Genomic DNA, 25,043 nt, shown 5'->3' on the forward strand with positions numbered 1-25,043 from the left:
TCTTGAGTTTCACTTGGATTGTTTTTGTACTTTCCTCTCTCCAGACATTGTATAACAAGGCTCTGACACTTTTAATCCCATACCTGTATTTTATACCAAAATCAGTTTTCTGGAATGCTTGTAACGCTGGATTCTCACTATGACAGTGTTTTATCACTCAGGGCAGATGTATGATGGACCCAAGGGAACAATTATTTCAAGCTAGTCAATCCCAACACCTTGTTTATGCCAAGCCTGATCTGCTATGCACATCAGTTCATTGAAAGCTTGTGGAGCTGGATATAGCTGACAGGCAGCTTGCAGAGGTTAATTTGGATGCATAGAGAGCCAAAACATAAGCCCTGAAATGCATTTCCAAATTTGTTGACAGCCAAAGTTGGCCGCAGGACCATCATATGATGCTTTTGTGCTTGTGAACCTACTGTGCCTGGGACACCAACAGCCACAGCACATATGCGATGGGTCCCTACAAGGTGTTTCTGCAGCACTTCCCTTCTGAAGTGCTTCAATATCCCTTATATAATGAAAGGTTAGCACTACAAATCAACAGCCATAGAGATGAAGTGTCTTGAACCCACTCCAGAGGTCTCCAGATTAGCAGCATAAGTCCCCTGTCACATCTGGTGCCAATGATGCACATGCTATTCTGTTTTGTCAGACTCCCTGTCCCCCCCTTCCTCCTCAACATAGCCTCAAATCCCCCATGAATATAGTATTATCTTAACTTGAGACAGAGCCTGCCCTCCTATCACCCCAAGCCTCCTGAGAATAGTTTCATCCCAGCAATTACAAAGCACCTGGAGAAAGCATCCAGCACTCAACCACTGTGCTAAGCCAGCATCTCATCCCATTTTATTCTTTCCAGCACAGTGGATACCACTAACTGCAAAACACACTGTGGTGGATGAAGCATTCCTAGTCAACAAAGCTGGATCTCTGCAGGAAACAACTGCTTGGCAGCTCCCCCAGACACATGCATCTCCTTCAGCTGGGCAGCCATTACTCGATTCCTATGCTTTCTCTGCTGGTGGTGACCATCCTTGTCAAAATGTGGTGAAGGACACACATCCATACCCTGCTCATGCTTGCTCTCAAGCTTAAGCAGCTGTGGAAGGTGGTTTTGCACTAGAAGACTTATCTACAAGATGGGGTTGAGGTATGCATCTTCTTTTCTTATGCCAACTCCAAGGGAGAGAGCCTTCAGCAGAGGTGCATGGGGGAAGGCTGGGACACTGCGTCTCAAGCTAAGAAGGATTTAAACACAAGAAGGCGTCTGATAGAGCCCCAAGATTCTCCTTGCCAACACTTCATTTTATGGAAGCTTTCGGGGTTTGATACTTGAATATATTAACCAACTCTCTAATAAGCTATGAGAGCTGAACATGTTTTGATGTCAACCTGAGGCTCTGTAATCATGGTTTGTCTTGAAAATTTTTCATAGCCTTTAAGAATCTCTGAAAGTGGAAGTTTGACAGCAAAAAAGGGAGAAAGTGACTCTTAAAACCAAACAAGGCCATTGTGGGAGCCAGATAAAGCCTGAAACCTGAGGCTCGGTATAAACACTCCTGTGATCTGGCTACAATAGACAAGCTATATCCCTGTTTTTAAAAGCACTGAGCTGAAGTTACTACAGCTCAGAAGTTGTTTAAGCATTCTCAACTCCCCCAGCATCACCATAATTGCTATTGATGCTGGCTTGCAAAGACAGCAGTAAGGGTCTATTAGCCCAGAGCTGAGTAGTTAGGTTACAACGAGTTGATTTGTGTCTACACAAGACAACAATCAATCCCTTTAATCGCTTCATTGCTTAATAAAAATTAAGATCCTCATCTACATACAGCCAGCATCTTCATTAAGGGAAGACTGCAAGACTCATCCATAGTGTGCCACGCTGCCTAGTCACGGGCTTTAGTCAAAAGATGCTGTTAAACAAGGAGTTAGAGAGGTATTACACGTATCAAAGAACACATTCAAGGCACACTGTAAACAGGACATCACATCACAAAAAATTCAAGATCGGGCCAATGCTTTCATAAACATTGGCCAACATACCATCAGTGAAGTCCAAAGCGTACACTGGAAATCTTCGTGCAATGTCATCAGAAATCCCCTTGCCAACATTGAGAAACTCATGCAACTAAAGAAAGGAAGGAAGTGCTGTGTCAGTTGAAAGGCTCATGTATTGTTAAAAGAGATTAACCTCCTTATTCAATACCGATAGGAGCAAAACTGGTCATTTTGAATAGGGCATTCAAATCTGATTTTGTAATGATGATAACAATAAACTCATTGCACTTCAGTTTATATCCTCGGAAGCATTGTGAAAGAGAAAAATCCCCCAGACCACTCTGTTTTCCTCCCTTCCTTCCCTTTTTCCCCTCCCATTCATGTTTGCTTTGCAGGTGAGGGAGCTGATGCACAGTGTGACTCGCTGAAAACACCCTGGCCAACAGCTGGATTAGACCTTGCATACCCTGGGGTTAAATATCAAGTCAGAGATGCCTTTCCCATCCCTCCAGCAAGTTTCTTTTTCTTTGGATACGACCACAAAAACTCTTCCCCAGATTCATGTAAAGCCTTTGAAAGGGGATCCCCAGCAAGCGCTCCCTTCTTTGGCATTGCCATGGGAAAAGGAGATCTCAAACAGATGTTCAAAGCAAGTTGGACAGAGCCTTGGTCTAGTGTGAGGCATCCCTGCCCATGGCAGTGGGTTGGAACTAGATGATCTTAAGGTCCTTTCTAAGCCAAACTATTCTGTGATTCTAAGGGAACTGTCTAGACCTCAAACTCAACCAAAAGCTTGAATAACTTCATATAAGCAAGCCATAATTGCTACCCATTAAAAGACAGTAGGATCACTGTGAAAAGGTTTCAAATACCCAACATCTTCCCTTTATTGCTGGTCTGGGGGCCTGCAAGGTGCAGTATGACTGTTTATAGGATATGATGCTCCCCACAGGCAATAAGGAGCTTCTCAGAAATATGTGACAGCTGCTATTGACTTACAGCCTCCCAATTCTTACAACTACATCTTTACAGAAAGCACATGGAAAGCATCAGAATAGGCAACACTTGCAAATGAGGCACCTGTCAGTTGTTTTCCCTGTTACCCTCAACTCAGAGAACACATTCTACTCTAGAAATCAAATGCACCTTTATACAGTGTTAATTACTCCAGCTGTCTCCTCTGAAACATTCCTTGTTTGTTGAAGAACGAGACACACAAGATTGATTACCTCTGTAAGGGTGGGAAAAGAAATCACAGATCCAAAATTTACATTCAACACATCAGCTCAACACAACATGGACATCTTCCTTTGGATGGTTCATGTGGAAACTGCTAACTACTGCTTTGGAAAGGACTCAATACTACAATGCTTGTTTAACAGCCTACAGATAAGCTCTTTCTCATGGGACTCACCTGCTTTGCAGCTCTTGGAAGATCAAAGCCATAAGTAAAACACAGCAAGGAAACCTCTGCTTTAGAAGGAATACACTGGGCACAGCAAGCACTAACGTTTGGGGTACAAAAGATACCTCAGAGGACCAACTCCTGCATCTGTCGCTGATATATCATCTTTCAGCTACTTAAGTCAGTTCTGTTGCATTTTGCCAATGCACCTGTATTACCTTCAGATTGTTCAGGTTAGAGAGTTGAAACTATCAGGACGAAAAGACAAACACCTGCATTTTAAGCATTTCCAAAAAAAGCTAGGAGCTTAAAACATATTTGGAGACGCATTTGGACATCAAAGCTATATGCACTTGAAAAGCAATTTAATTTCTACCCCCTAGAAAGAGATTCCAGAAGGCACGAGTCAGCCAGAGAATCACAATAGCTGTAATGACTAATATGTTTACTCATCTTGCTGCAGTGAGTACATGGAAAACAATGCTTGGGGTATCTCTTCTTGTGCAGAAGCCACAGGCTCGCTGCCGGCCTGGGGCTGAGTGCAGGGTGGGGAGGGAAGGGGCACTCATGAACAGTGCCTGTCCAAAGGCAGCAGTGAGTGTGCAGAAGGGGAAAGCCCTGCCCAGTTTCTCATCCTGCAAGGTACATTGAGGCCAACTTTGATAGAGGGGTGAGCCAATGAGTTACGTTTGAGATACCAAATACTTTCATGCATTTATTGCTTGCATGTGTGTGAGTTTAGTCGAGAGCTGGACATAGGGATGCCAAGCTAAACCTCATCTAAATATGGGGAAACCTGTTTCTTCTGTACAGCTAATCTTCCTCTTAACTTCCCTCTCTGTTCTACTAACCTCACACTTAACTTGGGTTACACCGAGTAGATAAAAGACCGAGTTTACTGACCTCTGAAGTTACTGCTCTTTCTGGTTTTATTTTTATCCCCCAACCTATCCACCACGCATCTTCACTGCCCAACTCCACTCCAGACATGTTTCAGTCTGGCTTTTGCCTCCTGCCTTCTTGCTCCCACCTTGTGAAGTTTCAAAAACCCTTGGGAAGGACAGAGTTGATGCTTCATTCTTGCCCCTTTTTGATCGGCTTCCTCATACACTCCAGTGACGGGAATTTCTTGGACTGCCATTCCCTGCTTCCTTCTCCTTTAGTGGGTCACATTTGGCTGACCCATTGGCTTTCCACTCCTATTTATGGTGGCAGCTCTATCATGGCCCTAGTGTCTTTTGATTTAACATCCTGTGTGGCCTTATCCAGGAGGCCAAAGCTGCATCCCTCCCCAACACCAAGCTCAAGGCTTATTAGCGGAGCCACAGCTCAGGTTCCCAATACCTAATCCTCCTTCACTCTCCTTATTCTCTTCTGAAAGTCCTTCCAGTGCTTTGCCCATGCTGCTCCTAATACACAAGGGAGAAGAGAACAGCAAAAGGACACACACACACAAAAGACCTAGAGAAAGTTCATGAATTTCAACTTTCTATTTTATGAATCCTCTCAAGTGTCTTCCTATAAGTGAAGATTGATTGTGTCAAAGGAAGAGGCCAAGCCAGCACTTAGAATCATAGAATAAACCAGGTTGGAAAATACCTTTCAGCTCACCCAGTCCAATTGCTCTCCAGCCCTGCCAAGGCCACCACTGCCCCATGGCACTGAGGCCTCGTCTCCACGCTGTGTGAACACTTGCAGGGACAGTGACTGCAGCCCTGCCCTGGGCAGCCTGTTCCAATGCCTGAGCACCCTCTGGGGCAGGAATTGTTCCTCAGCTCCATCTAAACCTGCCCTGGGGCAGCTTGAGGCCGGTTCCTCTTGTCCCATCCCTTGTTCCTTGGGAGCAGAGCCCAGCCCCTCCTGGCTCCATCCTCCTGTCAGGCACTTGTAGGGAGCCATCAGGTCCCCCCTGAGCCTTCTCTTCTCCACACTGAACCCCCCAGCTCCCTCAGCTGTTCCCCATCACCCTTGTGCTCCAGGCCCTGCACCAGCTCCACTGACCTCTCTGGACCTGCTCCAGCACCTCTTAACAGCAGTTAAGAAGTCAAACAGAAAATACCTGTTCCAGTACCACCCACTCTTTCTAAATCCTCCCCTGAAGTACTGGGGGGCTGCACAACTATTTTACATAGACCAGGGACCCACGCTATCCTCCCTCCTGCTAATGCTGAGCAAGTATAACCCAGCCCTCTCAGGAAATCCATACAGGTATCAAACGGAGACACAAATCACAGCCAGAAAGCATTACAACTGTGAGAGGCTCCTCCATGAGCAAAATCACAATTAGATGTCTCAGTAAACAAGAGGATTTCAGGCTGACTTAATTATGACTGAGTCTGTGGACTTCCCTAAACAGTCCTCAGACATGAGCCAAAGCAAACTGACTGGGCTGGAAGCACAGCATGGTAAGCAACTGTCATGTCTCCTTCAGCATTTCAGCAGAGGTAAAAATGAGCACTTGCAAAAACCCTGCAATCAGAGCATTTAAGGCCCATTTTTCCCCCATCACTTCAGGGCCAATGGTGGAAAAGGTCTGCAGAAGGCAGATTTTTATGCTACCAAGAGACTTTACCCTCCTGGTCCCTCCTTAGGGCTCACTTGTAATAATACAGTGGCTCTGGCTTAGGGTATTTATTTCACTGGGGGGGGTCACAGGTTGAAATTACACCCCTGGTCTCATATGAGTTTGTGCTCATATTAAATGCTTCCTTTTAGAAGGCTATTGCTCAGGGCAGGCAGAGGGGGAGGAGATGCCAGAGATGGCTCTCATAGGAACTGAGGGCCACAGGTTATGATCTCCAATCAACCTCACTTCTTTAGGCAGATCTTTGCTTGCCAGGAAAAGAAATCCCTAAACCAGCTCTTAAGGTCTATGCTGGCAAGGTGGGGTGAGGGATAACTTCTTCAAAGAGACAGGAGAAAGAGTGACTGCTAACACAGGCTGTGTCTCTTGAGAGCTGCTTCAAAACCAACAGTTTACCTAATCCAGACCAATGATCAATGCCAAGAGCATGCACTAAAGAAACAAGCATCACTATCTACAGCACTGGCTCAGAACCATCAGAAGCCTGCCTGGACAAGGCTGCTTGCCCAGCAAAGCAGGTAGGAGCCACCACTTCTCAGGGCCAACATCTACCAAGCTCAGCGATGCATCCAGCCCTCCTGCTCACCAAACCAGAAAATCCTCTACAGGATTGTTTTAGCAGAAGACAGAGCCAGACGCTTCAACTGCTACAACAAAAACTCCTTTGAAAGACCACGTGTAAAGGGTTAAACCTGCTTTACCTAAATGACACCTCGGCAGCTACTCTTGAGTACTACCACTCTGCACAACCTAGGTTTAAAGAGGGCTTCAGGACTTGTTCTGCTGTGTTAAGAGCAGGTATGGGGTGTAAGAAAGTTCAAAGCAGTACCTATAAGCAAAGGGATTCTGCAGGAAAAACATGAGCTTTGCTTATTTCCAGATGTGCAGATCAAAACCCGGGGGCTGTGGAAGTGATAAGTTAACCAGCTCCTGCACCGCAGGCAACTCAAAGCTTTAAGGTTATTTGTAATTCAGGGACAGGAGCAGCAGGCTAGAGATGGCACGGTTTGTTTTTCAGGTATGCTGTCTGCTTAAAGAATGAATTTCTGAGCGGAAAAACAAAGCAATGACCAACACACAGGAAATTCCAGGGGAAAAAAAAAGCAGGGTTACAGCATTTCCCTCGTACTTTAAAGTACGGAGCAAGTAATGTTTTACAGAGCTACAGATCAAACAGCGAGAAGTCAGGCCAAATTCTGACAGGCAACTTTTAAGTGAAATTACTATGCAGAGATGGCCAAGAAGTCTTTTGGCTGTGGAAAAGACAAGCAGCAGTTTCCTTCAGAGACTGCTGATTCTAAGGATTAAGTACCTTGGACTGACAATGTACAGTGATCCATTAATCCCACCCCTGACTGAGCATCTGGAATCAAAGTCTTGTAACCATTTCAACCCCCTACTGTTCTGCATCCCTTCAGCACCTGCCTCTTTGAAGTGGGTTTTCTCTTTTAGATTTACAGCAGGAGCTAAGGACAGTGGACCTAGACACAGAAGCAGCGTGTAGAAATATCAGTGCTGACAGCCTGATACGGGAGCCCAGTAAATGCAAGCAGCCCAAGAGCTTCATCATCTTACCCAACCCCCTTGCATTTATGCACTTGGGCACCTCTGAAGCAGGGGCAAGGTAGATGTTGGTCAGCCTTACCTTGAGTGGCTTAGAGCCGTGCGACTTGTGCCCATCGCTTATCGAAGGTCTTTGATTCACCACCGTCAGTAAGTGGCGTTGGTGGACTAAGGCTTCCTTGAACTCCTCTTCCGTTTTGGTTTCTAAGAGCTTCTGCCGAAAGGTTATGTCTGAAAACATTGTGGCAAAGGTCCTGCCCACTTCTGTGGCTGTTTTGGTACTTTTCTGAACAGGAAAAAGGAAAAAAAAGACAAAAAAAAAGCCACTTATAAAACTATTTCCTTTCACTTCTATAATGTAAACTCACTGATTTACCCCGTTAGGGCACTGAAGAGCAAGCTGCTTGGCTTCCAGGACCTGAGACACCCAGTGGAAGAGGGTACACGTGGCAGCTGCTGCAAACAAACACACCAGCCACAGAAGAATCCTGTGAATTCATCAACATACAGAAGCACTGACCCATCTTACCTGATCAACTTCCCAGGATTGATCCAAATCTGAATTGTGTTAAACATCCATTTTACCCCTGGTTTCCTTCTAAGCTGCTAAGACTAAACAAAGAGTCTTTACTATCCTCCAGCATCTCATTATTACTGCTACGAAGGTGGAAAGATGCTGTAGTCAAGGTTCCTGCAGGTACAAGTGTCCTGATGTCTTTTCTGTAAGACTGAGATCGTTGTGTGTATCTGCTTCAGCAGCTTCCCATTTTGGGGGCATTAAAACCCAATTCAGTTGGCCTCTCTGGGGCAATTCTGGCAGCACAAGTGGAGATTTAGAGCTCTCAGCTGAAATAACTACTCACACAGAGGAAAGCATAAGAAAGAAGCAGCTGAGCGTGCAGATGAGCTGCCCTATCTTCATTAAATGCTTGGAAGGGGCAGAAGACGTGCAAACACAAAAGAGGAACAAACGCTATGTGCGGGTTTTAACCTTTCTGTGAGCCACAGACCTGATCATTGAGGATCCAGCTTCAACAGTATCCAAGCACACTGGTAATTAGACACAAAGGAACACCAAAGGAGACTGAGCTCCCCATCCCCACGCAAACGCACCATATCCAAAGCTCTACACCCCTGACTTGCTCAACTGCTTGTACCACTTTGTTCAGGACAGATACTTGCCAAGGCAAAGTTATGTAGAACCATAGCTCATTAAGAGCTTCTTTTGATGCAAAGTTTTAACCCATCTGCCTTAGCTATGCTCAACACTCACCACGCAGCAACTGCCAAAGACACCCAAACAACCACCCTCCTTTGAACAGCCTCCAACCTCCTCGGAGTACTGTGAAAAGTAGTAGCGAGCATGTGTGATTGATCTGAATTAGTTTGCATGATTCATAACACAGCAGATGAACAAACTCTTCATGAACACAACCAAATAATTCATTGTTGCTTGGTGGAGACAGCGTGGACATGTGGGTGGCATTGCACTAATCCCAGAGGCATCACTAACGCTGTACTTCCTCGTCACTGACATTGCCCTGCCTCCATCCTCCTCCATCACCCTCTCTTCGTCACAGAGAATATCCCTTGAGGGATTGCTAGGACATGTTCAACTTCACTTTTTAGGGAAGGGTTTGGATTAAGACAATCTGCTCTGGGAGCAGAAACTGTAAGCTTGGTTCTTTCAGCCTGGATTTCCCATCACAGGGCAGTCTTCTTTCACCTCTAAGCAGTGGCCCTTGGGCTGGATGCTGCAAGCAGTTACCCCAGGCTTCCCAATGCTGTTCCCTTTCTTTGCTTTCCAAGAGAGAAAGAGCAGAGAGATTTGCAGAAGAACAAGTTTTTTTTTCCATTCTCCACATTAGAGAAGGCCAAGGATCTGGATTCCTTAGCACAACAGATGCCATTTTCTGGGCTTTTTTTTCCCCTCTCCCCAGCAAGGCTCATTTCATCTGTTACTGTCAGCAGGTTAATTATTTTAACTGCTGTACCAGAAATGCGTACTTAGAGCTGGCTTAGATAAACTCATTTAAAATAAAAAGCATATTGGCAACTGCAGCTCTGCTTGGCCTCCACTCCCTTCCCTTAATTTGATGCTGTCCATCGGAAATGCAAACTTTGAAGCTACAAGCGGATGCAGAGCCGTTCGCTGGGTGCTTTGCACGTAGCTGGCTGGAGATAAGCAAGCTGCCATACAATGAAAGAGAGATCAATGCAATTGCACACGGGTTTAGTTGTTTCCCTGCTGCTTTTTATAAGGAACATCAATATGTTTTCAGCCTGTTGGGTTTGAGATCTATGCCAAAAGCATTGAACTGCTCAGTTGGGAGAAATCTGCCAAAAATCCTGGGAAATAAGGAAACACCAGTATTTCCATTTAAACAAGGGTGGTGGTGGAGGGGTAGAGGAGACAGACCAGACTAGAAGGTCCCAAGGTCACACAGACAGCATTGAAGAGCAGGAAACTGAATCAGGATGTGTCCTGTTCCAGACAAGATCTCCAGCCTCTCCAGCACCTCCCAGAAGCAGAGACCTAGTAGACCCAAGGTGTAAACAGCCAGCTTAAGTGTGAAAAGGTCTTGAGCTTTGAACCATTCAACCATTAGGTAGAAGAACACATCATCTTCATCAAGCCAGGGCTTTCTAGGAAGACAGGATGGCAATCCTCAATTAACCTTGATGCCCCCCATGATATTACAGTAAATGTAATACCATGCTATTTGTTGGACTTGCCTACACCAAAGAACCAGTGCATTTGGTCAAGTATTAACCTTCCTCCTTCGAGTGCCAAAAGCTACGAAAGCACATCCCAATGGGCCTCAGGACAGTCTGAGCCTACAGTCACCCCAGCCCCCAAGTAGTCCTGCCCATACTGTAACAGAGCTTACAAAATTACATCTTCCTCTTGGTTACATCAGACCATCTGCAACTGCTGCAACCACATCTGCAGCATGACTCAGTGTTCCATCAAGAGAGCTTGCTGGGAAGCAACCCCGATCTTTGCAATGGGGTATCAGCTGCAGACTCACAGGCATGGCTTGAGCCAGGAATGGCATTCCTTACCCCTGAAAGTAGTAGCTAAACTGGTAAAGCTGGAAGGGGGAGATCTATGGAGTTACACATGCATCGCATCATGCAAAAAGTGCATTATCTGTGGAGTAAAGCATGCATCACTGTAGCTGTAGCAAAAAAAGTATATGGGGACTAAGACACATTTGATCTGTAATGTTTTCCTCCCAGTCAGGCTAGAGGCCATTCTTTGGGATGAGACTAGAATGCAGCTGACTAATCTACCCCTCACAAACACAGTATCAATCATCTTGACAGCTACTGAGATGATCTCGGGCTTTTTCACATCCCCTTGTGTTTAAAAGGATAATATGTTGTCATTAACCCTAAGGGACCAAGGAAAAGCAATCTTGGGAGAGCACTCTGAAGCACCAGGGTAAAAGCAAACAATACTCACCATTTTTGGAGGAGCCAGGACTAATATCACAAATCTCACTTCACAGGAGTTCTCACCCCAATTCTGAGGCCTCTCCAGGCGGCTGATGCAAACGTGACGTCGCTGAAGGGACTTTATAGTGCAACTGTCAAGGAAGATGGCAATGTTATACTAGGCTCTATGACACAGTCATGGAATCAACCAGGTTGGAAGAGACCTTTAAGATGATCAAGTCCAACCATTACTCCAGCACTGCCAAAGCCACCACTAATCCATGGCACTGAGGGCCTCATCTACACGGTTTGTGACCACTTCCAGAGATGGTGACTCCACCACTGCCTCAGGCAGCCTATCCCAGTGCCTGAGCACCCTCTCCTAACATCCAGGCCAAACCTCCCCTGGCACAGCTTGAGACTATTACCTCTTGTCCTATGACTTGTCACTTGGGAGACTATGGAATGCTCTTTCCAACGTTCACACACACATTTCAACTTTAAGAAACACCAGATGTTGGTTGTTAAAGGGTTACCTCTGAACCCTTAAACAGTGCCTTTAACTTGCTATCAGCCCAATTCTAACTCTTGTATAAATTTACATCCATGTTTTATGGGAAATAACTTTACGGATTTCAGTCTTCCCTCTTCCCCATCTGCTTTTTAATAGCCAAGAAATCAAAAGGTAGCGAGTACAACAAACCTAGTACTTGCAGTGCTACAGAAGCTTCTACAGAAAAGCCCTCTTCGAAACAACCACCACCTAAACATTATTGGAAAGCAGTTTACACTTCATTTCATTTCACCTCATCTTCCAAAGTGCTTTTGGAGACATCAAGGCAAGTTGCCAAACCAACATATTTCCACTTTCGCCTTGGGCTGCTCTCTCTGTTGGAATGGTTTTCCCTCTTTGCTCTCAGCTGTTATTTTTTCCCTTTCTGGTACAGGTGAGTTATAGAAACCAAGCTGACCTCCTTGCTCAGGATCAACAGAGGCAGGATTACTGCCCCGAGGGAAACCCTTGGCTTCAGTCCAGCCAGCCCTACTGGATGTGATGGCTGTTTGACTCCCGTAACGAAGACTAGCAACAAGTTGAAATAAACACAAAGCATCTTTGGATGCTGTGAAAGAGCAGAATGGGATATTTAAATAGAGCTGTGACCTGAATAGCCATCTTTTTTTTTCCTGCTGGGAAACTCTGGTTAAGCAGCAAAGTGGCTTGGTGCAGTTGCAGGAGGTAGCTGACACCAGCCTAGACTGCAACTCTGTTCCTATTAAAGCTACCTACTACTTCCCAACTCCTCTGAAAAGCACTGGTAAAACATGTACACAGGGTTTGCCTGTTGACATGAAAGAGGTCTGGAAGTGTATTTTCCTACCTCAGAGTGAGTTTCCCCCTTTTTTTTCCTGGTTCAAAGTCACTTCGACTGCTCGCTTCATTTTATTCACCTAGCAAGCATCTATCTCAGTCCTCTGTGGTAGGAGGATTCATCTCTCCTTTAACTTCTCTCCTGCAATCCTAGCTCCTTTCATTTCTTTCCTTTCCACATGTATCCCCACACCCATGCACCCTGAAGGCAGTTGCAGCAATGACTCTTGAAGCAATAAAGAGCCATCTCTTTGACTGGAGATGTACTCATCAGGAGCGTGTTGTATTTTCTATTCAGTTCTTAATAATTTGCATGCAAAAATCACACCACCAAGTGTTTTCTTATTGACTTCCTGATCACAGATTGGAAGCAGCCTACTTACACAAATTAATCTGACAAAGGCACTTGTCAGAGAACAACCAAACAGCTTAATTAGAACAATATAGGTCATGAGTAAAGATGACTGTATTTCATTTATTTCTCAACTCTCCTCCATCACAGTCCCTTGTGCTTTTTCTACTTGAATCAGCCTTGGAAAAGAGAAAGATTAAAGTAGGTTCTAAGGTTAGGAGCAAATCTCTTCTAAAGTAATTAGAAACAGAGCGTAAGCTATCTTCTTGACTAAACCCATAGTTTGGGTCTGCAACAACCCTTGTCCTTTCCTCCCAAGGGATCAAATGAGCACAGACAACGCTATTTCACAAGCAAATCAAAGCTCTTAATAGCAATCCTGCTGTGGCTGGACAGCATACAAGTCTCCTTGTGTTATATTTCAACAAGTCAATGGGGAAGGTGCATGAACTCTGGGCTTTAGACTAGATAAGAACCTTCAAGTTCTCTCACCTTCAGCCACCTGGTCACTAACAGTGCACGGTTAATGCACTGAGCAAACATTCTTGTATTTTGAACTCTGTTCTCAGCATTTTCACACCTCTGCTGTTGAATTCATCTATTTGTTTTGAAAAGGAAGTCTTTCTGGGCATTCAGAGCATCATTTCTGTTCCTGAGATGGCCAGAAGCAGATATCAGATACCTACTGCTCACAGAGCCATACTAACTACACTTAGTTGTACTCCACTTGCCAGATATCATCCCTTTCCTACCATGTCTACTACATGTTTCCTACCATGTATTTGCCCTAGCAAGAAACTACCGACATACAAAGTATGACTAGAGAAGACTTACTAAAGGGCAAGGGCTGATCACACCAGCACATGCCCCGGTGCCTGAAGAGGCGCAGGATACCAAGTTGTGCACGTGCAGGTAAGTTTATGTATGTGTTGTGGAGGTACAAGTTATTGTCAGCCATCTCTTGGCAGTGCTTCTTAGCAGTGCCTGCTCCCACCCAATCTGAGTAAATCTAAGAACAGAAACCTCACAAAACCCAGTATTCAACTGCTCCTACCTGAGGCAGGAAAGCCACTGTGCGAGAGCCCTGATCCTCAAGCTACAACACATGAAGTCATGCTGCAATTTAGCAAGTTATTTGGAAAAACCTATTACATAGTGCAATAATTAAGCAAGCCACATGCTCTTCTGCAGCTAGTTTTCTCCCCAAAGTGACAGGGTTATGTTCCAGCACGAGTAACTAGTCCCTAAGGCTGTGCTCTCCAGAAATGACAGTCCTGCGAACAGTGCCAGTCCACAGGGCTACACCACAGTTCAGTTCAATAACTTCTTGGGTATGGAAGGGAAAACTTGACTCTAAAAGGCTGCTCTTTGTTACTGGATCGCTTTCACATACAACCTAATTTTCCTAGCAGCTAAGCCAAAACCTTGTGTTTCAATGAATCAGGACTCCACTTTTTCCTTAACTAGAGGGACGGGGAAAGTGTGCAACAAGAGGATCTTGCAGCACTTAAGCAGTACTGGAAGATTTAGCAACACTGAGCACGTTTATAACACTCCAAAGAAACCCACTGTCATCATTACTCATTTTTATCTGAAGTAGTTTTATCTTCAGTGCTGGAGTTTGAAACTTCTCACACCTATGAGGCAGTTCCTTCCAACTCTTCTGTGAGGAGCATTATTGACACCAACACATGCATCTGAATGTCAGCATCACTTACACCAGTAAAGCTAGTGGACCAGCAGCCTAGTTCAGGTCTATGTATGGACACAACTTAAGTCAATAACACCTTCATAAATCAGGCTTAGTGAGGCTAAACCAGATTTAAACAGGTGCCACAGAGAAAGTCTGAGGCACTTAAGCACTGCTGCAAGAAGAGGAGCAGCAGCAGTGCCTGCGTACAGAATCCAGCCTTATCTTCTCTGAACCTGGTCTCCTTCTGTAATTTCCATTTATCTGAGGGGAAAAAGGTGTCTTGGTACTTTCAGTGCAAGGACAAGTCACTTTTGCACATGCACCATTCAGCATCTCAAGCTTTCCTTCAAATCTGAGCCATTATTTAGCCGACTCAAATCACATTCTCTGGTGTAGCACTTAGAGCTCCCACTTTTCTTTCTATTCCAGAATCCAGAAACAAATATAATAGAACCCAAACTGCAGTCCCTACCAGACTTGTGCAAATATTTGTAAAGCACAAAAAGAAATAAAGTTATTTGGTTCACATGGGGAAATCCCACGTTATGCAAGAGTGCAGGTAAAACTCAGCACAGCTCAGGCCAAGAAGAGAGTCACTTTCAAAGTGAAGCAACTTATTTCAAGTAGCACTTAAGTAAATTCCTACTAGGAAAAAAAGAAGGAATAATCAGAAGGATAAATAGCCAAGGCTCCCAAAAGCTTAAGGTCTAGCAAGACATTTTCAGCTGACTCTAAATCAAGTCTGGTTTGGCCAAAGTCTCCAAGTTCCCTTTTGGTTTGGTTTGAGCTAAATTTGATTCCCTTTTGGTTTGGCCTGAAAGCTGAAAAAAAATCTATTTTCACCAAGTATTAGTCACACAAGGCAAAGCTGGGCTATGATTTAATGAGATGCCAGGTTGTGTTCTCAGCAATTTCATCTTGATCCTCCAATAACTGAGCTCATAAAAAGGGCATTTACATTATAGCATTCATTCTGCTTCGCTGTGCTCCTCTCATTCCAGGCTGTGTATCCAGCAGCACTGAGTGTGGCACTGTGATGGTGAGAACTGGAAACGCTCCACCAAAATCACAGATACACCGAGTCACGCACAGCTGCAGGTCTGCCCCACACCCAAGATGTTATCAGAGTAATAACACATTTCTCAACCAAATCATCAAAAGGGTCAAACTATGGAGACCCAAGAGAAACAGAAACCCTCTTTAAACAGGGCAAGAAAGGAAGTTAATTCAGAAACAAATGATCCCCTGCAGTAAGAAAAAGTGCTCAGCAGAGGTAATCAGCTAGCCAGCCTTTTCCTGTCCTGATGCAGAACAACAATGACACGTCTTGTTCTCATCCACTGCACATAAATCTTCCTCCATGGAGCAGCTCCAGGCACAAGCTTTCAGAAACCAGAATTTGCAAGTGAGGAATGAAGCTGTGACCAGCAAGCCAGCTCACCCGCAGCTTGGCACAGAGCTGGTACAGCAACAAAGTCGCTCCAAGCTGGATCATTTTGGACTGGTAAATGCACTTTGCTGGGCTCCAGAAAGACCCATCCTCTCTAGCAGTTAATCTCTCTAGGGGAGAGCGTTTCCTATGGGTCAATGCAGAAAGAGACACCTCATCTTCTCTGTACAGATGCTGCACGCACTGAAACAAGTCATCCTTCTCTCCAACAGATCCTCCCAGGGATCCATATTCCATAGGAATTTGAGAACACCTTCTCCTAATGCAGCACCTGCAAGAGCTTCAGCTCTCCTGCATAACCTGTGAGAGCCCAATATGGGTGGCCAGGCACTTAGAAGGAAATTAATCAGTTCTTTGAACCCAAAGAACACTTCAGATAGATGATGGTGATAAATTTTGGAGAAGAGGCTCTTGTAAACAAGACTCCACGTTTCGTAATCATTAATCTGAAGGGCAATATTTGTTTTAACCAGCTGACCTGTTTAATTTCCCATAGCATCCAATTTAGCTCTTTGAAAGAGGGGGCAATATTCTGAGGAATACGCAGTAACTGAAGGACTCTACTTGAAATCTACTCAACATCTGAATCAGAAGGAACATGGCTTTTCTATAGACCCACAAACCTCTGGGTCTACACAAATCTTTAAAACCCGAAACAGGCTTTGCATTACTTATGTTACCAACAGATCTCTCTACGAGTTTCACACAACCATCATGCATTAAATCTCATAAGTTACTACCCAAAAGTTACTCTATTTGGCCAGCAGTGTTGCTTGATATTCACAACATAGCCCTGCAATACCTGTTTTCAAAAGGCTACCTGGGTTTTTCCAAGTTAAACTCCTTCACATGAATCATTGCAATGACATGCTATATGAGAGTAAGAAATTTTATAGCAACACAGCACACTCAAACCACTAAACCACTGTTTGCTTGCAGAAAGGCTTTTTTTCCCCCCTCTGCTTTGCCTGTTAAAACAGCTTTAGCAAATCAGTTTAATGCACTGCAAATATGTCCTTCACCAATCCACGTGCCTCAGCAATGCAGCTAAAGGATACTGCTCTTCAACTGCTCAATCCAGACTATGAAGCAGCTTGCTTTCTTGTTTTTCTAAGGATTCAGCTTTGAAAGAAAGCAATTATATGTATCTCCTGGTGAGAAGAATATAGCCTGGAAGTTGTGATGCCTGGGGAATTCCACTCAGCTCAGGGAGCATTTGTTCAATAACCCATACAGCTGGTGTTTCTCCTAGAGGACTTCAAGGAGACATCCACCAGCAGTCAGTTAAAAGCTACTTTAACATTCTTAGCATTAGGTTTCATTCATTAGAAGTGAAAAAATAGTTTAGAATAGGCCTTTGCATCTTTATATGTCAGAGAGTGAAAAAAGCAATTAGGTGTGATAGGGCTTTAGCTTGTGACGAGAGATAGTTTCCCATATACTCTCCCCATTGGATAAGGGTAGAGGCCTTCACTGGGCTTTTTGAGCTACAAAACTGTGCAACACCAAAACCTATAGCTTTCACAAAGGTTTCGTCCCCACCTTTCATGATCCAGGCATGCAAAGCATCCAGTCTAACTGCTCCAGACTCTGGATCATGAGAGGTCTGGGTGGTTCACAGGGAACTCTGAGCACCCTCTTACCAGTACACCTATGTGCAGCAGTCACTGCATGCTGGAAGGGTACCAAAGTACATCCCTAGGCTCCTACCAACAGCAGAGCTTCCTCATGGTAAATAACTAAGTCTGAGGATAACAGTTCAGCACTTTCCATTCTGGGACAGGTCTGGTTATCCCTCATCCTAAGTTCTTTAATGAGACAATCAAGCATCAACTTCACAGTGGAACAGCAAGAGATCTCTATGCCAGCTTGTGTCTTGCTGTTCCAGCAAATATCATGAGTAGGAGGAAGAAAGAATTGTGTCCACAGTTTCCAAGGTAAAAGATCATGTCCTTGACTAACTTGTACTCTGAAGTTTGTTTTCAAGTTAGGAAACCATGACATACACAAACACATAGCAATTCTTCCCAAGCTGAACACTGCTGGTTAGCAGGCTGTGCAGGACTGTGCTACAATTTCAGCTACATGGAATTCCACTGAAGGAGTCTCAAGGTTTCCATAAACTTATGTTCCCTGGTATGGCTTCAGCCAGAGCAGGTTTTGGTCATTCCTGACAAAAAAAAAGCCTCCTGCGGGTCAGAAGCCAGTTGTTTCCCTGGACTTCAGTGGAACATTCAAACCTTGAGATCTTCAATTCCTCAACGGTTTGTTCTGTCATGTGGCTATAGCCCAGATCCACATAGCACATCTGACCTTGCTGGTGGTTCAACAGACCTGAAACCATCAGGAAAGAACCAATTCCAACACTGCCAAAACCATATCTCTGAGCTGCTCTTCCTCATGAATGATTGTATCCCAGAACAATACTGAAGCCTATCTCATCCACGAGGAATAACAAGTTGGTTAAGGTGCACAAAACCCAGCAGTACTGGTTTAAAATCCAGGCAAGAGTATAGGCTAAATGCAAGAATGAAGAACAACAGATATCTAAAAGCTTCTCCCTGCTCTTTTCGTCACCAAATTCCTTTTACTTCAGAGCTTTGGAAATCGTTTTGCAATCTGACTTCAAGAAAAATGTGAGATCTAAAAATATGGTTCACAATCTGTTGCACAATAGCTACAGCAGTAATACAGTGCAATAATTAGATAATTATAGTTAATAACTCATCACTGCTTTCCCACCACTTTCTTCTCCCTCTTCAGAGTAACAAAAGGAAGAAACAAGGAAAGTTTTGCACAAGACACCTTCAGGCTGTAAGCTTAGTTTTCAAATCATGTCTTGTCATGGAAGCTAGTATTACTCACATGGATGCATTTAAAGCTTTGGCACACTTTCTACAGAGAGGCTGAACCTACCCTTTTCAGTTTCATGTATATAATCACAGCATTTGTATCATGATCTCTAGAAATGCTTTGTTATTAAGTCAACGCTCCCCAAAGCCCTCCATAGAGCCATGTCACATGCCACAGTAGAAACTTCCACCCTCCATCCTTCCTAGAGTAAGATGCACATAACCTTGTTGCCACTCTGCTACCTATGGCATCTGAAGTGGACAGAACTGCTCAAAAGCCTCTTTGTTGATCAGCATGGAAAGAGCATTTTACTGTATAAACTCTTCCTAGTTTGTGCAAGCTGCTCTGTACATACCAGGCATAAGAGCAGAGCCAGCAGTAGCACATGTAACATAGATATTATCCAGCTCACTCACAAAGAACAGAGCCCTGATATGCAAGTTCCCTTTTTACACAGAGACCATAGAATCATAGAATAGTTAGGGTTGGAAAGGACCTTAAGATCATCAAGTTCCAACGCCCCTGCCATAGGCAGGGACACCTCACACTAAACCATATCGTTGTCTTTAAGGGGTTAGAAACAAGGGTGGATTTTTTGTTGCTTCTTGGTCATTTATTATTCTTTTTATCTTTTAAATCATCTATTTCCAAGGCAGAATACTCCACATTTTTTCCCAGCCATAAGCAAAGGGTAGGAGAAGAACCGATAGTAGAAGGAAAACTATTGTGACAGTCGTCCTAGCAAACTGGTTGTGAAGGCTAAAATATGTGCATGCACTCCCCAAGCCTTTAGGCCCCTATCCAACATATCCTAGTAATTTCTCTAGGAATTAACATCCTTCTTGACAATTCAGCTTAAGAGACTGCATATGCATAAAGCAACAGCCAGAAGTCAAAATGCAATGCTTTGGTTGGCTCAGTGACTCAGGTTCTGGCAGGGAAGAATGGGCAAGCCAAATTGTGAAGGGACAGTTTGGCTTGCCCAACACACTCGACTTGGAGACAATAGTTTCAAAACCCACTTTTGGTCAAGTGGAAGCTGGGGTGAAGCCACCCTGTCTCATAAATCCCAGGTGACAGAGTCCTTACTGTCTTAAGTGTCTGCTCCAACGTTTAGCAGTGTTGACAATTAATCAGCGCCTGAATTAATTGCCAGACAAAGTAATCACTGTCTAAATAGTGTCAGAATTTCTGACTTCAATTTTCAGTTACAAAATTTAGATGTTCTCATCAAAGGACCCAAGAAATCTTTTGGTACAAGTTCCCAGACTTTGGCAGGCAAAGTAGTCCATCAACAAGTCTGCTTGTCCCCTTCAGAAGTTCCTCTCATTAACATTTCTCAGTAATTAGGATTTTCTGGCTTGAATTTATTTTCAGCATTCTTAGCTTGTTAACACCAGATTTCTATAGCATCCAAGAGTTTAATGGCCTGTGGAGACTGCGGTCACCTCTGCCTAGGTTACTGCTTGTCCAAGAGGAGCATCCCAATGCTGAGACTGAGATCCTACAGGGTGGATGAAGAGGGCATCACCATCCTGACCTACAAGGACACATTCTGAAGCATTATTCTTCCCAGCAGCAGCAAAAGCGACAAGTTTTGAGCAGCCAGAGGATTCTGTTAATCTAACCCAAGTACTTACATGATACAGAGCCAGGACTGCTGATACTGCACCCCTGTGACTGTCGCTGTGACCCCTTGAATTGTATCTGATAAGAGGTGAACTAGGAGGAGAAGAGAGGGAAACATTACAGACTGTTGGGTTTGTCACTGCAAATAACATTTTCTCTCAAATGGAAGCTGAGTACTAATACAAAGCACACTTATCTGCACAGTGGATTGATGCAAGGGCAGGGGGTGACAACAAAGGTGGAAACGTTTATCCTGATGCTTTTGAATTCTGCCCTTAAGCTATTCACAGCTTGGAAAGGCAGCTGTTTGCTCCTCCCAATATTAACCTACTGCAATATTAGGCTATTAGATTAGCATTATTCAACACACGCAACACAGAGACAGGACTGGAAGAGGCATCTTCTGAATCCCCTGCCCTCTCACCCCCTCTTCCCATTTACTGTTCTTATTTTGTAGCACTGCTTAGGTTTTTCTTTATTGGCAGAAAGCCTAAATTAAAGAGATCATAAATGCAAAGCTTTAAGACAGGTAGCAAGAAGTAACCAAAGCATGAACATGCTTACTACATGCTCAGGACTTGACATATCTGTTAAACAAATTCACTCAGGCTGTGACAGTTACATTTGAGGTGCGATGTACATGTTTGTATATTCGCTCCTGTTGAGTCTGAAACATCATGGGTGCCTACAGAGAAATAATGCTTGGTTAAGCTTCTTCACATCTTGGGCTAAAAGGTAGTGACTTAGACTATGCTATGACATTTGCTGATAGCTTTAGGTAACATATTTCACAACGTTGGCTACAGCTGCCCCACTTGAGTTTCTGGAGGAAAATGAAGCTCTTCTTGTCCCTTCCAGTGGGTAGCAACATGAAGGCTCAGCCTTCCCCAACCAATTACTCATCCAAAGCAGGCAAAATTCCCCAGCCTGTGTGAATTCAGATGGAAAAACAATCACAAGGCAAAGGAGCCATTTCTGAAGAGACACCATCAAGTGTCTCTGTGCTGAAGAGCACTGCAAACTTGTCCAAGGACAAGCACACCTAATGGGTCCAAACAGACAAGACAATCCAGTGGGTAAACTTCTCACCCCAGAGACCACCACTACGTGTTATCTTAAAGAAATAGGGACTCCATCAAAACATAAAAGGCCTGGAGACATGAGACCCTTCAGTCTAAAGGACATGGCAAAATAAACCCCCAGTGTCACATGCAACATGCAAGGCCGGGGACCACACAGTACTGAGTGTTCAACACACCACCAATGGAAAGGACAACAACTTAATAGTAACCCATAGGCAAAAGCAAGTCAAGAGTTGGTTACCATTCCCTTCTCGTGGGGTCCCTGAATCCGTGAATAAAGTGCTCATGATTTTTTCAAAGTTGCAGCTTGGCTCCATGTTCTCCGGATCTTCAGCAAAGTGCTTCAGCATCTCACGAAGAACATCGTCCAAGGAGGTGGCCGTTTCATCGAGGATGATGCTGGCTCTGGCCAAGAACCCATCCAGGTCTCTGTGGGCTCTGACTTCCTCCTCAAAATTCTTTAATTTCAGATACTGTGTTAAGAAGAGGTCACAGCATTAGATACATGCAACACCTAACAGCAAAGGCCTAGGATCTGTGTAGTTCACAAGCAGTTTTTGTTGATGTTACTGCCACCCAACCAGTGATTCTGCAATCAACCTGACCATTCAGATCACATTACAGAAGAAAAGGCAGTTTATGCATTGATGCATTGTGCATTAATACATTGAAGGCTTGCCTTTTCAATGCTTATTCTAACACAGTACCCATAGGGAAATGCCTAGACACCATTAATTCTGCTTTCTATGTCAGGATATAAAAAACATTAGGATTTTTTTTTTGCCTAGGATAAAGCACATAAGTTAGCCTAAAAGAAAAATGCCTAAAGGTAGCATTTAAAATCCTCTTCAGGTTTAAATAATTCAGGAAGTTCACAGAAATGTAGGAGAAGTTATTTGGAAGGAAACTGAGCTCAGCAGTATGAAAAATTACCAGCATGCATCTCAGTGCAATCTAACCCAGTTCTACTCAAACCATCTCTCCCCAGTGCTCAAGTTAGGGAGCCTGAAATGGGAGATGGTTTCTTCTTTTGTGCATAACGTTTAGCTTTGAATCAAATAAAGAAGGGCAGCAGACAGAGGCTGAAACTGTCTCAACTCTCTGCTGGTTCCCCCTGTTTTACCAGGCTCATTGGCCTTGAGATGGAAGAAACACCCATGCGGTATTACAGAATCTCAACTCCTTTCTGTATGTGTCAACTGTGAAGTTTGTTACTTGAGCGATCAAAATGCAAATGCACGGTTCCCATTTCACAGTCTTTGGAAATCCACACATGGAATTAGCACTCACAGTGCTGGTCAGGAAGGACCGACAGTTCTGTCCTCTCCTTCAACAGCTTAAGATTGAGTGAGGAAATGGGAACTGCACTTTGTTATATGGATCTTCCTTCCGACGGGAAAGCAGCCAGGCTTGAATTCATGAAGTTGAGGACCAGATTGTCAAGATACATTTAAACCTCAGCTCCCCTTAAGCTCAGTAACAATCTCTGAATTGCTTTCACAAATCTGTCGTCAAGTTGCCTTCACAACCTGGACCTTGGCACGTTTTCCCCCAGGTTAAAGGGCCACCCCTAAGCCTGACTCATGGATCCCCTCCTCTCACACGTACCCTCTCTACCTTTTCCATTTATAGCCTAGACACAGGGAAAAAAAATGCTAACATCTCACTAATTACTGTAATTATCACAGCAACTATCAAGTTGTCAGTACACATCCATTGCAATTAGCACTGTTTTACTTTGCATCAATCACTTCTTACACAGCGTTCTGGAGAGGGAGGATTCTCTGAAGTATTTCAGCTCCCACCCCCAAGGCTTTGTTACCATCTGCTCTTAGGAGAGGAGACAGTGACACAGCTTCATTAAATTCCACCTAAAAGAGACCATATAACTGCAAGTGGCCGCGTCGATCTCAAATTATCACAGCACGAGAGCAGATTAAAACACCTATCACCATCTGTAACACTGGTGTTCATGGGGTCACCATATGACCAGCAACCACCTTCCAAATGTAACTCATTTTGGTTTGTCTGGCATGCAGAGTCCAAACTAGGCTGTAGGTTCAAACAGCAAAGAGGCCAAATGACCTAGACAGGATTTAACAAGGCAGATGGCAGAGGAGATATCCATGGAGGTATGAGGAAGGTTAAGAGCATTAGGAGTGCCAGGGGGGAAGAGTGGCTTCATGTCACCAACTTCTCCCATGCTTGAGAGAAGCCACCACAAGCAGAACACTGGAAGGGGAAAGTTGAGGGATAGCTGAGAGAGAACAGAAATGAACCAAAGGCATTCAGAAGAGAGCTATTATCTGCCCACATCATCTCAATCATTTCTGATCCTCCAGCAAGCTGTGCGTGACAGCATCGTTTGCTTGTTGTGGCAGGACAGCCCTGTCAGCAGCTTACTGCAAGTCATAAGGATGAGGCTCCAGCTCTGCCACAGGCTTCAGGCAATGCCTTGGGTAAGTAATTTTCCATGCTACATCCTTCTATCCTCCTGTTTTATTCCCCTGCTCCTTTACAGGAAATAGGGGCAATATCCATCCTGGTTATCACTACCATAAATGAACATATCTTCCTCGATGTTAACATTACAAGGCAACTACATTGGAAGGATACAAATACATTACCTCCTCCCCAAGACAACCCAAAATCAAATTAGTGGGAGCATTGGTACAGCAACACCTCAGAGATAGCTCAGAAAGAACTGTTCCAGTCAGGACACTGGTGGTTTAAGGAGAGATTAATGATTGCTCCTTCCTTAACTATCCTTAGATAGTTAAGTCACACCAGGATACCTGATGCTGGAAACCACTTAGCAAGAAACCCAAGACAGCTACCCAATAGCCATTTTAATAGCACTGAGTATCCTTGATTGCAAAGCTGCACAGTGCATGGCAACAAGAACAGAGGCTGTTGGCTCAACTAGGAACATGTTGAAACAGCCACCACCAACTTAGGGCATGTCTCTTGGCCAAAGTCACACACTACCTGTGCAAAAAAGAGCACTCAATGCTTACCCAAGGTCTGAAATGCAAGTTATCTGCTGGTTGGCTGTTCTGAAGACCACCTCCACTTACAGACACTGCAAGAGCCTTACAAAAAGGGGCATCCAAAATCCATGTTGTCCCAGGCAGAGCTCTACCCGTGCTATTGCTGTGATCACTTGGGCAAATTTGCTCAGAAACACACCATGATCGTAATGAAATAGTTCAAATCACACCAACGAGCTGCTCCTTATTTATGCCTACCAAGTGCCACGCTGGACAGCAACTTGCCTGAGGCACAGATGGCCCTTCCAGCACTCCTGAAGGGACACAAGTACCACAGGCTACCACCAGACACAGGGACAACCTAGCAGGGAAACATCTCTCGACAAAGCTTCTGACTTGACCACTTTCCTGCTCTTCACAGACACTTGAAGCCATCTCCTCTGTGACTCAGGTCCCAGTTTCCTTTGCATTTAAAGCACAAAATTTCCACTCATCCTGTCTGGAGGCAAAACCTGGTAATAGCATCTTCTCTCAAGCCCTGCTAAAGCACGCTAGCTCTCTGGTATTTGCTGTTCAACAGCTCACTACAATGCTCAAGCATGAACTCTAGGCCAGAAAAAGCAGG

General features: G+C 44.3%; 1 protein-coding gene across 8 annotated transcripts in view; it reads right to left on the bottom strand.

The window, feature by feature from the left end:
- The window catches only part of SLC4A11 (solute carrier family 4 member 11), a 144,141-nt gene that overhangs the window by 30,828 nt on the left and 88,270 nt on the right, over window positions 1–25,043 (bottom strand). For 6 of the 8 annotated variants that reach the window (XM_057401251.1, XM_057401250.1, XM_057401253.1 and 3 more), the window contains 6 exons: window positions 21,670–21,901; window positions 20,969–21,031; window positions 20,358–20,439; window positions 11,029–11,152; window positions 7,642–7,845; window positions 2,053–2,137 (listed from right to left, as the gene is read on the bottom strand). In XM_057401251.1, coding sequence (XP_057257234.1) covers window positions 2,053–2,137; window positions 7,642–7,845; window positions 11,029–11,152; window positions 20,358–20,439; window positions 20,969–21,031; window positions 21,670–21,901 — 790 coding nt within the window. The remainder of the gene's footprint in view (window positions 1–2,052; window positions 2,138–7,641; window positions 7,846–11,028; window positions 11,153–20,357; window positions 20,440–20,968; window positions 21,032–21,669; window positions 21,902–25,043) is intronic. The other 2 variants (XM_057401252.1, XM_057401249.1) reach the window with 1 other exon arrangement.

This window comes from Pezoporus wallicus, unplaced genomic scaffold (genome assembly GCF_028554395.1).
Source record: "Pezoporus wallicus isolate ANWC-B61680 ecotype Strahan unplaced genomic scaffold, APGP_CSIRO_Pwel_v1 contig_8837, whole genome shotgun sequence".
In the NCBI taxonomy this organism is placed as follows: domain Eukaryota; kingdom Metazoa; phylum Chordata; class Aves; order Psittaciformes; family Psittacidae; genus Pezoporus; species Pezoporus wallicus.